The sequence below is a fragment of the Cervus canadensis genome, chromosome 3, assembly GCF_019320065.1.
Source record: "Cervus canadensis isolate Bull #8, Minnesota chromosome 3, ASM1932006v1, whole genome shotgun sequence".
Classification (NCBI taxonomy): Eukaryota; Metazoa; Chordata; class Mammalia; order Artiodactyla; family Cervidae; genus Cervus; species Cervus canadensis.
This window is the reverse complement of record NC_057388.1, coordinates 33340789-33350553: the sequence shown is the minus strand read 5'-3', so window position 1 is coordinate 33350553 and position 9765 is coordinate 33340789. Positions and strand designations below refer to the sequence as shown.

The following is a 9765-nucleotide window of genomic DNA, read 5'->3' as shown; positions in this document are numbered from 1 at the left end:
AATCAATAAGAAATGTAATTTTCTCTAAAAGAAATTCAAGTAAATTCTTTATAAAACAAAATCAGAAGCCTCAACTATGCCTTTAAAAATTTAAATTCATACAGCTAAGCATACAGATGACTATTTTTAATTTTCACTTATAGAATGGTAATTAGAAATCTTAAAAGTTGTTACTTGAGTAGTAATATTAATTCAGTCTACTCAAGTCTAAATTAAATCACAGTAAAGCTTAAGTATATAATTATAATGATTGGGAAGAGAAAATTATTCCTTTTTTTTCATAAGGGAAATTATCACATACTTACAGTGCAAAATATATCTACTAAAATTTTTTAGGAGATATTTTCCTTTGTATTTGATTCAGTGTGATTCTATGTGTAAAATTTGGTTATCATGTTTAGGGTATGAAAACAAAACTTGCACACAAACCAACATTCTGTTTATAACTATAAAACACTAATGTTTGTATTTTATTATAATACAACCAAAATATACATTTAGCAACTTGCAATTATTTTAGATTACAAGACTACATTTCTTTTAAAATAGCAAAACTATAAATTCAATGTAGATTGCTAACCACTTACAATTATTAAGAATTAAATTACACAATTAACTGACAGATTTTTTGCCCTTCCCCCCCAAATCACCTATTTCAAACATACCATAAATACTTTAATATGACAAAATATTTAAATGAGAGGTATAAATCATGTATATGTTCCTGTCTTTGCACTGTCAATGTGTCCAATCTTGGAATTTTAGATCTTTTTTTAACCGCAAATGTAGATTAAATTATTTAAATATTGTCATTTACTGTGAGAAAAATATTTCTATAAAAACATTTTAAATATCTCTTTTTTCTAAATTCTCCATTCCCAATAAGGCTAATGAATTCCAACATTTTGTCCAAGACAAATTGGAAAGCTGTTTCAGCTTTCATTTCCACTTTTATTTATGATATTTCATGAGATATATTTAAGTTTTAAAATATCAGTGTTTAATGGTCTTGTTCAATTTAACATTATATAGACATCTGGAGGCTGTCTAATTGTCCTTGAAATTTTAATTTTCAATATAATGTAGAAAAGCAGGCACTGGCAACTGTAAACTTATCTTTTGCTTGAGTTTATACAATTCAGCAGAAACAAAAGTTAATAGCATATAAAGAACTGAAACATAGACCAAAGGAACAATTCAAGAGTAAACCCATTTTGCAGGCAGCATATTGTAGGTAAGCAGTATTTAGCTAACGTATTTGTGAGGTATGGTGTGAGTTATAATTCTTTCACTACTGTTGTGGCTTTTGCACATTTCTAATTTTCTCTATTTTCCATTTCTTAAATAATTTGGTTGATTTTCAAAAAATTTTTTTAATAATGTGAATGTGGTGTTTTGAGCTCTTTGGGGAAAAATAGGTTCTACATTAATTATTTAGACTATCCATTTCTAAACAAACTTAAAATTCCCAATACATTGGATGTAAATGAATGCACAGTCAGGATTTAGCAGCATGAAATTCAAATTTAGCTGGAATGAAATTCAAATGATGAATATGCAAGTCAGAGACATGTATTCAAACATGGGGGAAAAAAACCCATAAAACTAAGGCTAAACACAGACATTTTAAGACCTCTCCATAAAAAGCTGATTTTTTTAGCAAATTTAAAAGTATTAACTATAATTTTATTTTGCATTATTTCAAAGAAAATTTGGTAAAAACTTTTAGTGGTGAGGAAGTATACATTGTGTCTTATCTCTAGACTTAATATATTCACACTGTTCCCCTAAGTGTTAGGGGCACTTTGCCCCTACACTTAAAGCGTAGGCAATTAAAAGATTAAAAAATTAAATGTAGCAGCTTAGATGTCTTGTTTTTATAAATATACATAAATCTTTGCCAATAAAACTTTTATTTATTACATGACTTTTTTACTAACAATATTTCAAACATATTTAAGTCATTATCATAAATTAGTAGATTTAGATTCAAAGCAGCCATTAAAATTTAGCTGTCCATCAAAATTCCTAACTTTTTTCTGAATAAGAAAGAATTAATTAAAAAAATGGCTTGGACATTCATATTTTGATGAAAACCAAATTTATGTTCACAAGCCAATCCTAACACTTGAGTTTCATATAATTCTCTCAAAGCTGTCCATAATTTGATCATTACTGTCTAATATACACATATTTGGAAATCTTTTTAAAAAACATACTCATATGCTTTGAGCTTATTATGAGTTCCGGGAAGATTTTAAGCCAGCAAATCAATAGTTTCAAACACTCTTGTTAGCAGTCTGATCTTTCTTGAACTATTCTTATGGATTACTTTTTAATAGAGTGACTTGTTCTGGTTCACTTTAAAAAACTATCTTCCTTAAGTTTTCCTTATAATAAAACATCTACAAATGTTTATGAGTATCCTATCAAAAGGTGACTTAACATCAGAGATCAGTGTGACTTCTTTGAGTAGGTAAGCAATGCAAGTACAATGAGTGTAAGAATGTTTTGAGCATAAAGCCAGGAACAGACATGATACTGAACTCTGTAATAAGTTGCCTTCTCAGAGGCTTTTACTTTCAAGACACGTACAATGCATGAGAAACAAGCAATGTCTGCTATTTAGTTTTCTGAAAAGCTGCCTTCTGTGTGAGGAAGTGACTAATTTTTCATTCCACACTAAAAAGGGCGTGAAAAGGCAAAACAGAAGAAGGCGAAGGGTTTTGTGTTGTGTGAAGGAAAGGTGAGTCCTAAACAGGCAGGGAGCGCCGTACACATTCGGGGGTCACGTCGGAAACCTTTGAAAGCGCTGGCAAAACGGGAAAGATGTTAACGCGAGTTTGTTTTCTTTACATGCAGTAGACTTATTTATTATTAAATTACTAAAACAGTGAGATTATACAGCATATAATCTCAGAAATGCAAAAAAGGTTGTGAAGAAAAAGATGTCAAAGAGTTAATTTAACCCTTTCCGTTGTAAAAATTTTTGCATTTCGTTATTTAACAAATACATAGTATTCCCACTCCCCACGACTGTTGTCTATCTAATTCTATCTCTCTATATATGTATATATTGTTTTTTCCTATTCACTCAAATAAAATCTAGTAATCCATTATTTAGGAGAGAATAAAGACACTAAATAGAAATAATTTATAGAGTATGATGAAATTTTTAGAAAAAAGAGAGGCAGTACACACTGAAATTCCATTGGCTGTAAATAAATTTGTGTTCTTTCTTCCCATGATCCTTTAGAAAATGTAACTTTTCCTCGGCTTTTGCTTACAGTTTCTCATATCTAAAGTTTTTTTTTTTAAACAGATGAATTACAAATTGGCAGCTACTTATACTCCAGTGCATAAAGCCACATTACCTTTCATCCACTGTATTTGTGATTGTTCTTCCTTTTCATGGGGATAGGAGTTTTCCCCAAAGCCAGAATTTATGGCTGTCTTTCTTTCTCTTAACAAATCCCATCTGCGTGCCCTTCCATTAGGATGCAGTATACTCCGTGATGTTTTCTTTTATTAAAATGCTTTCCCATATCCTATTAAAATATTTATTAAGCATTCTATCCCTATATAGCTCAGCATATATTCTAAAAACACATAACTGAGCACCAAGCTTTCTCTGTGAACCTGTTATCCTGACAAGTCACAAGGAATCCTGGGAGGAACATTTATGCCCTTCAGTAAATCAATGCTGCAGGACACTAAATTGTAACCCCTGGGGTCTGAAAGGAGTAACCCACCTGTCCAAATTTCCAAACCATACACCAACAGCAAATGGCTCACTGGGAAAGTTCCTGTTGATACTGTGAGCTGTATTTTGCATCTTCCCTCCAATCTGACCACCAGGTAGCCAGTTCTAAAGTGGAATGATATATCCGTTCATAAGAACATAAAGCAACAACTGCATGGTAAACTCCATGCTTAAAGGCCATGCAAAGGACATAAAGCACCTTATTTCAATGTCAAATTTGATGCTTTCTTAGCTCAGTTATTTACATAATAAATTCAAAAACTCAGAATATAAAACATTTACAAGTGTAAAGCCCCTGTTTTGAGGATAATTCTGATACTTTGCAGGTATAAGTTTTAGTTCTTGGAAAACTGGTTCAGATGAATGATTCACCCTTACTAATGCCATATCCATCATATAGTCTTGTTCAGATTACTGTTCTTGTGCTTTAGCAAAACTCCATGGAAAGCTCTTATGAGTTAGTATAAGGATGAATAAAACAGACAACAGTGTTTTTGCAGGTAAAGAGTTCTTTTCATTAAATTAAATAGAAAACTATGTGGCCACAGCTCTAGGGAGTTCCTCCAGGTCTCTGTGATGTCTCCGATTCCGCTTCTTCTTCATTTCCTGCATGTGCTTCCACTTCGGGCTGCCCTTGTTCCGCTGTCTGCGCTTCTCCCGGTGCCACATCTGCTCACAGTACTGGTCGAGGCTGAAGTTTGGGCTGCTCAGGATTTGGATGTAGTCTTTGTATCTCAACCTTGACTCAGCCAACAGATCCTTGACCCGCCCCTCCTCATGCTCTGCCCTCTGGGTGTTTTCCATCTGCTCATTCTCAATGACATTCAAAGTCAGCTTCACTATGGTGTGGATAAAAGTGTGCTCCTGTGCTTTGCAGTAATACAGCCCAGAGTCCTTCTTCTGCAGACTTCGAATCAGTAGCCCATATTCTGTTTTGATGATCCTTTCATCGGGTTTTACCTGCAGAGTTGAAAAAAGGTAGGTAATAAATGAGAGCCAGAGAGGCTGCTTAGTTTTACTTAGATGAATCCAAAAGGTCTAGTCCCCATCTCTCTGTCATTAAGCATAATACTGTCAGCCGTCGTGGAAGAGAGTGAAAAATTCAACTCAAGTAGCTGCCCCCAGAAATGTACGGTTGCATCTGATCATATCTAACTGAGTCTTTGGAATATAATTAGTTTTTCCTCCCAATCTACAGATAGGAATAAAAAGTCATGAAAATGAGGTAAACCTGGAAACTATCAGCTGACCATCTTTACAAGAGATTCCACATACTAATTGGTATTCTAAGAATACCGATTTGTGTCTGAATTTTAGAACTAGAATGTAACATTGGTAGTCACTGTGTAGAAAAAGAGCTTTAGTGCACACTGCTACCTATCATGTAGAAGAGAATGATGATTCTGAAAGTAATTTACTCTTTTTTCTAGATATTGCCAAATAAATGAGCTGAATAGCACATGGAAACTATAAGTGGTGACTTGTTAAAAGTCAAGTCGAAAGGAACGGAGGACACAGTCTTTGGGATGTTAGAGCTGTAACTGAGCAGGACCATACAGGCAGAAGGTTAGCAACATTTAAAGCTGAGTTTCTCTGTTTACTATGAACTGAATTTTGATAGTGTGTGTCTGTATGATACTTTAGACTATGTCATCTGTGAAAATACTTCTCATACCTCAGCATACTATAACATTGTGATGTGACCTCGAGTGTGAGAAAGCTCAATGAACAGAAAGAACCTCCCCTGGAATGTGATGCTCTTTGCCCTTTGAAGCAATAGTACAGAAAGACAATTCAAATGTTTAATCTTGCCTGGCCCCCAGTCTGGTGTGAATAGTGAACCTATCTTCAATAAACTAGAGGCATGTTTACCAACACAAGAGCCTTGTTTAATGTGGAGTATTGTTGAGCGGGCTCGGCACTGAGTAGAATAACTGAGTAGAATAACAACAACAAAGAAGTCTGGAAGATTTCCCAGTTTACACATCTGCCCCTGTATTGTGGACTTTGAGCTGATGGAAATCAAAGAGGCATCAAGACGGCTAAATTAAATTTATTCACAGTGGGTAGACTATACTTTGCATCTTTATGTGAAAAATATGTAGGAAAAAATCCCCCTATTCTGGAAATATGAGAAAAGGAAAAGAAACATCTCTGGCTACCAGCCCAGTTAGCTCACAAGTATATGGCCAGCCACCCTCTGTGCCAGAGAAGTGCAGCTGGCGGGGTACCACACGAGGCCAAAGGCAGGTCACAGCTCAGATCCCTGGTTACTGAGGCTGAAGGGTCTCCAGCCCTGCCTTTGCTCTGAATCCACACCATCAGGGGTTTGCTTGTGTCCCTTACTTTGCCTATTTGGTTGAGTTGATGTGTAGTTTTTTTTTTTCCTAATGGATTTATTCTAAAGGCCCAGACATTTTAAAATGCTACTGTAATAAAACTCATGTTGAATTCATTTACATTCTTAGAAACTACAGAAATCTCCTGCCTAGGGTAAAAGTTGAATTTGAATTGGTAGAGCTCTAAAAGATTAAACAAAAATAACAATCTCAAATTTAACATGTACTATATTTTATTTTGTTTTAAATAATTTTATTGTAGGAATTATTTTTTAATTTAAATACATCTTAGATCAAGAAACTGAAATTCTGACTCCATAGCCTAGGTTCTGGTTCCTTTCTGCTCTACTTCCTATGACTACTCATTTATCTTCCCTGATTGGTCTCCCATTTATCAAGTTGGTGACACGGCATATGGTGTATTTGGGAGGGGGGTGGTTAAAAGTAAAGCTCTTTGAAGGTTAAATGTGAAGTATTATTAGAAGCATCATAGACTACTGCTATACTGCTGGAGAGGTGATGTTCTGAAGCTTTACTTCTGTGATTTAATAGAAAATGGCCTGTGGCTATTATTAATAGCAAGATGATCAAAGCGGGTGACTTCAGTTACAGTTCATCTTTGGATTTTCTTTTCTAGCTGATATTCTTGCTAATTTTTTTCTTAATTTATCTGTTTTAATTGGAGGATAATTGCTTTACAATATTATGATGGGTTTTGCCATACATCAATATAAATCGGTCATAGGTATATATGTGTCCCGTCCATCCTACCTTGCTAAACTGCATTTAATGTGACTCTTAGAGATTGTTGCAGCTCTGACTCAATACTTTTTATTCTTTTCAAGCTTCTGACAGGAAGGAATGATGACTTTGTGATTTCACACATATTACATAACACTTTATCATTATTTTTGCTATTCTTGTTTTGTGTCCTGTTTATGTTATTTTACTCTGAAGTCTGGCCCCCTTCCCTCCTTTCCAGTCTACTTCTGTTCCTACGGGATTCAGGGTTTCATAAACACCTGGCATTTCATTACCCCATAGGGGTCCTTCACTTTTCCTTTCTGTGATGGAATGCTTACATTTTCTTTGGTTTTTGACCTACAGATAAAAAGTTTGCTTTAATGAATTTCTTTTTGGATTTATCTAAATTCTATGAGATAATTTAAGGGATTTTTTTTTTCTCTTCCTAAAATTTCAAAAATATGCTTTAATAAAATGGTATCTCTAACAAAACATTTTTAACATAAATTTTCATAGGATTTTTGCAATCTAGAGATAGAAATCTGCGACCCAGAAATTAAGTGGTTGATTAACACTTGCCTCCTTCACATTCTCATTCTCTGTAATGCTTTCATTCCATGCTGGAACAGGATGCATTATGCAGACTACATTTTGACAGTGAAATGTCAGCACAGTCAATTTAGAAAATTCAGCTCCTCTACAAAGAGATAATGTAATCTCTGGCCACTGATTTAAACTCATAGAATTTTCTCCACTCTAGTGATATGTAAAAGCTGCTCGGCCTTACAAATCAAAACCACGCTTGAACTGGGGTCGACTATCCATTTGCCTAATGTGAACAAGGATAATATATCTGGCATTATTAAGTGTGGATCTTCAGTGAAGGGCAATTCATTTAAAATGAAAAGAGAAACATGGAATGGGACAAAGGACAGTTAGGTATTAAGCAGCAGGTAAAGGTCAGGGACTTGATTCTCTGATAATAGCAGCCTAATGGTAACTCCTTTGCAGATAATTCACCTGTCAGGTCTTTCATAGCTAAAGCATGTGTCGTCGAAGTGACTAGGGCTTCAAGAGTATTTCCCTTCAACAAACATAGAGGAAGACATTTAAAAATAGTGCTGAGGCAACTGGCTCATTATTTAAAAGAGAAAAAAATAAAATGAATACATAACTCATTCTTGATTAATATCCTGGAGTAAATGTAAATATAAAATATAAACTGTAATTGTAGAGACTTCCCTGACAGTCCAGTGGTTAAGACTCTGTGCTTCCATTTCAGGGGGCATGGATTTATCCCTGGTTGGGGAACTGAGATCCTACATGCCATGCAGTAGGGCCAAAAAAACCCAAAAAAAACAAAAAATTGCAATTGTAAAAGTAAAATCACAAAATGATGAGAAAATATATAATGTTTTTATTGGGAAAGGAACTTATAAGCACAAGTGAGAAATCATATAAATCAACAGATGTGTCCAAATGTGTGTGTTATGAACACACAAAAGAATTTTAGAGATATAAAACATAATAAAAAGTTACTTATGCATAATGTTAAATGTTACTATCTAAATATATAAAGGGTTTATTAAAATTTTTAAATTAATGTATCAACATAAACTAAGCAAGTAATAGGTAAGGCAGTTTGCCAATATGGTGATTTTGATGAGAAATTAGCAGTATACAGTTGTTTATCCAAAGCTGTAAGAATATTAAAGTCTTTAACTCTCTTATTTTACATTTAAGAATCTGTCCTAGAAAAACAGACAAGTAGAGAAAGATTTAGCTAAAGGAAAATTGATTACTTTAAGAGGTAACACAAGCTATTTAAATAAAACATGGAACATGAGTGGATGATTGTGGCATCAGGCTGGCAAGGGTGTGGGACAGGAAGCATGTAATAAAATTGAATGGCAGGGGAACTTGCTGATAGTATAATGGTTAGTAGGAAAAAAACCTGAAATAGAGATCAAAATATATGTGTGATTATCTACACTTTGTGATCTCATAGTCTTTTATACGTTACTGTAGTTTCAAAACCATTTATATTGCTTTTATAATAAAAGCAACAAAAATAAAGACCTACAGATAGAAACATACAAACATTTGAAGGTGTTTTTAAAATATTTTTAAAATCCATGAAAGAATTGCTATCACAAATGGTATATTATTTATTCAGATCTCAAAAGTTCAATAGAAGCTTGGGGACTGTCAATTAACTTACTGGTTACAGCATAAACATCATCAATTTCAAAAACAGCTCTATAAGAAAGTCAGCAGACAACTGACTCATGACCTTCCCAACAGCACCCCACTGTGAAACAACTCGGCAAGGAAATGTTCTCCTCCTGGCAGAGAATAACCTGGTGACAGCCTCTGTGCCACAGGGGATCCTGGGCCTTCCCTCAGGCTTTTTTTCTTTTTTTGAGTGGAGGAAAGATTTCAAACTGCGACCTTCTTGGTAAAGAGCAGAGGGTATCCTGCTGGGAAAAATGCTTCAAATCTAGTCTGGATTGTGTCCCTTTCCTCAGCTCAGGAAGCAGTATTGCATATCCTGGACAATGTATAACTGCCTATTTACAAAGATAGATGAAAATATCAGTTGAAGCATTACAGCTAAAATATTTTAAGTATAATTCAATAAATACACTATTTCTGCTCCATCGAAATTTATGGTACCACCATGACTGTATGATAAACCATTAAAATGTACATTAAAGTAATGCATAGGTTTTTCTGGAAACATAAAATATATGAATGCAAACATGCATAAGCAAATGTATGTATCTATAACTGGCAGGGCACCCCAAGCAGAGTTCAACATTTTTTTAAAGTTAGATTAAATTTGTCATGGAGGAAGAACATCGTTATTAAAAAATTATATTTAACTGAAAAGAAATCATCAAACTTTATTGACTAAAA

The 9765-nt window shown here is 34.1% G+C and overlaps 1 protein-coding gene across 3 annotated transcripts in view; it reads right to left on the bottom strand.

The window, feature by feature from the left end:
- Positions 1-434: 434 nt before the first annotated feature.
- The window catches only part of SEMA3D (semaphorin 3D), a 234727-nt gene continuing 225396 nt past the window's right edge, over positions 435-9765 (bottom strand). For all 3 annotated transcript variants that reach the window (XM_043462892.1, XM_043462891.1, XM_043462890.1), the window contains one exon: positions 435-4723. In XM_043462892.1, the coding sequence (XP_043318827.1) occupies positions 4298-4723 (426 nt within the window). In that variant the 3' untranslated portion in view covers positions 435-4297. The remainder of the gene's footprint in view (positions 4724-9765) is intronic.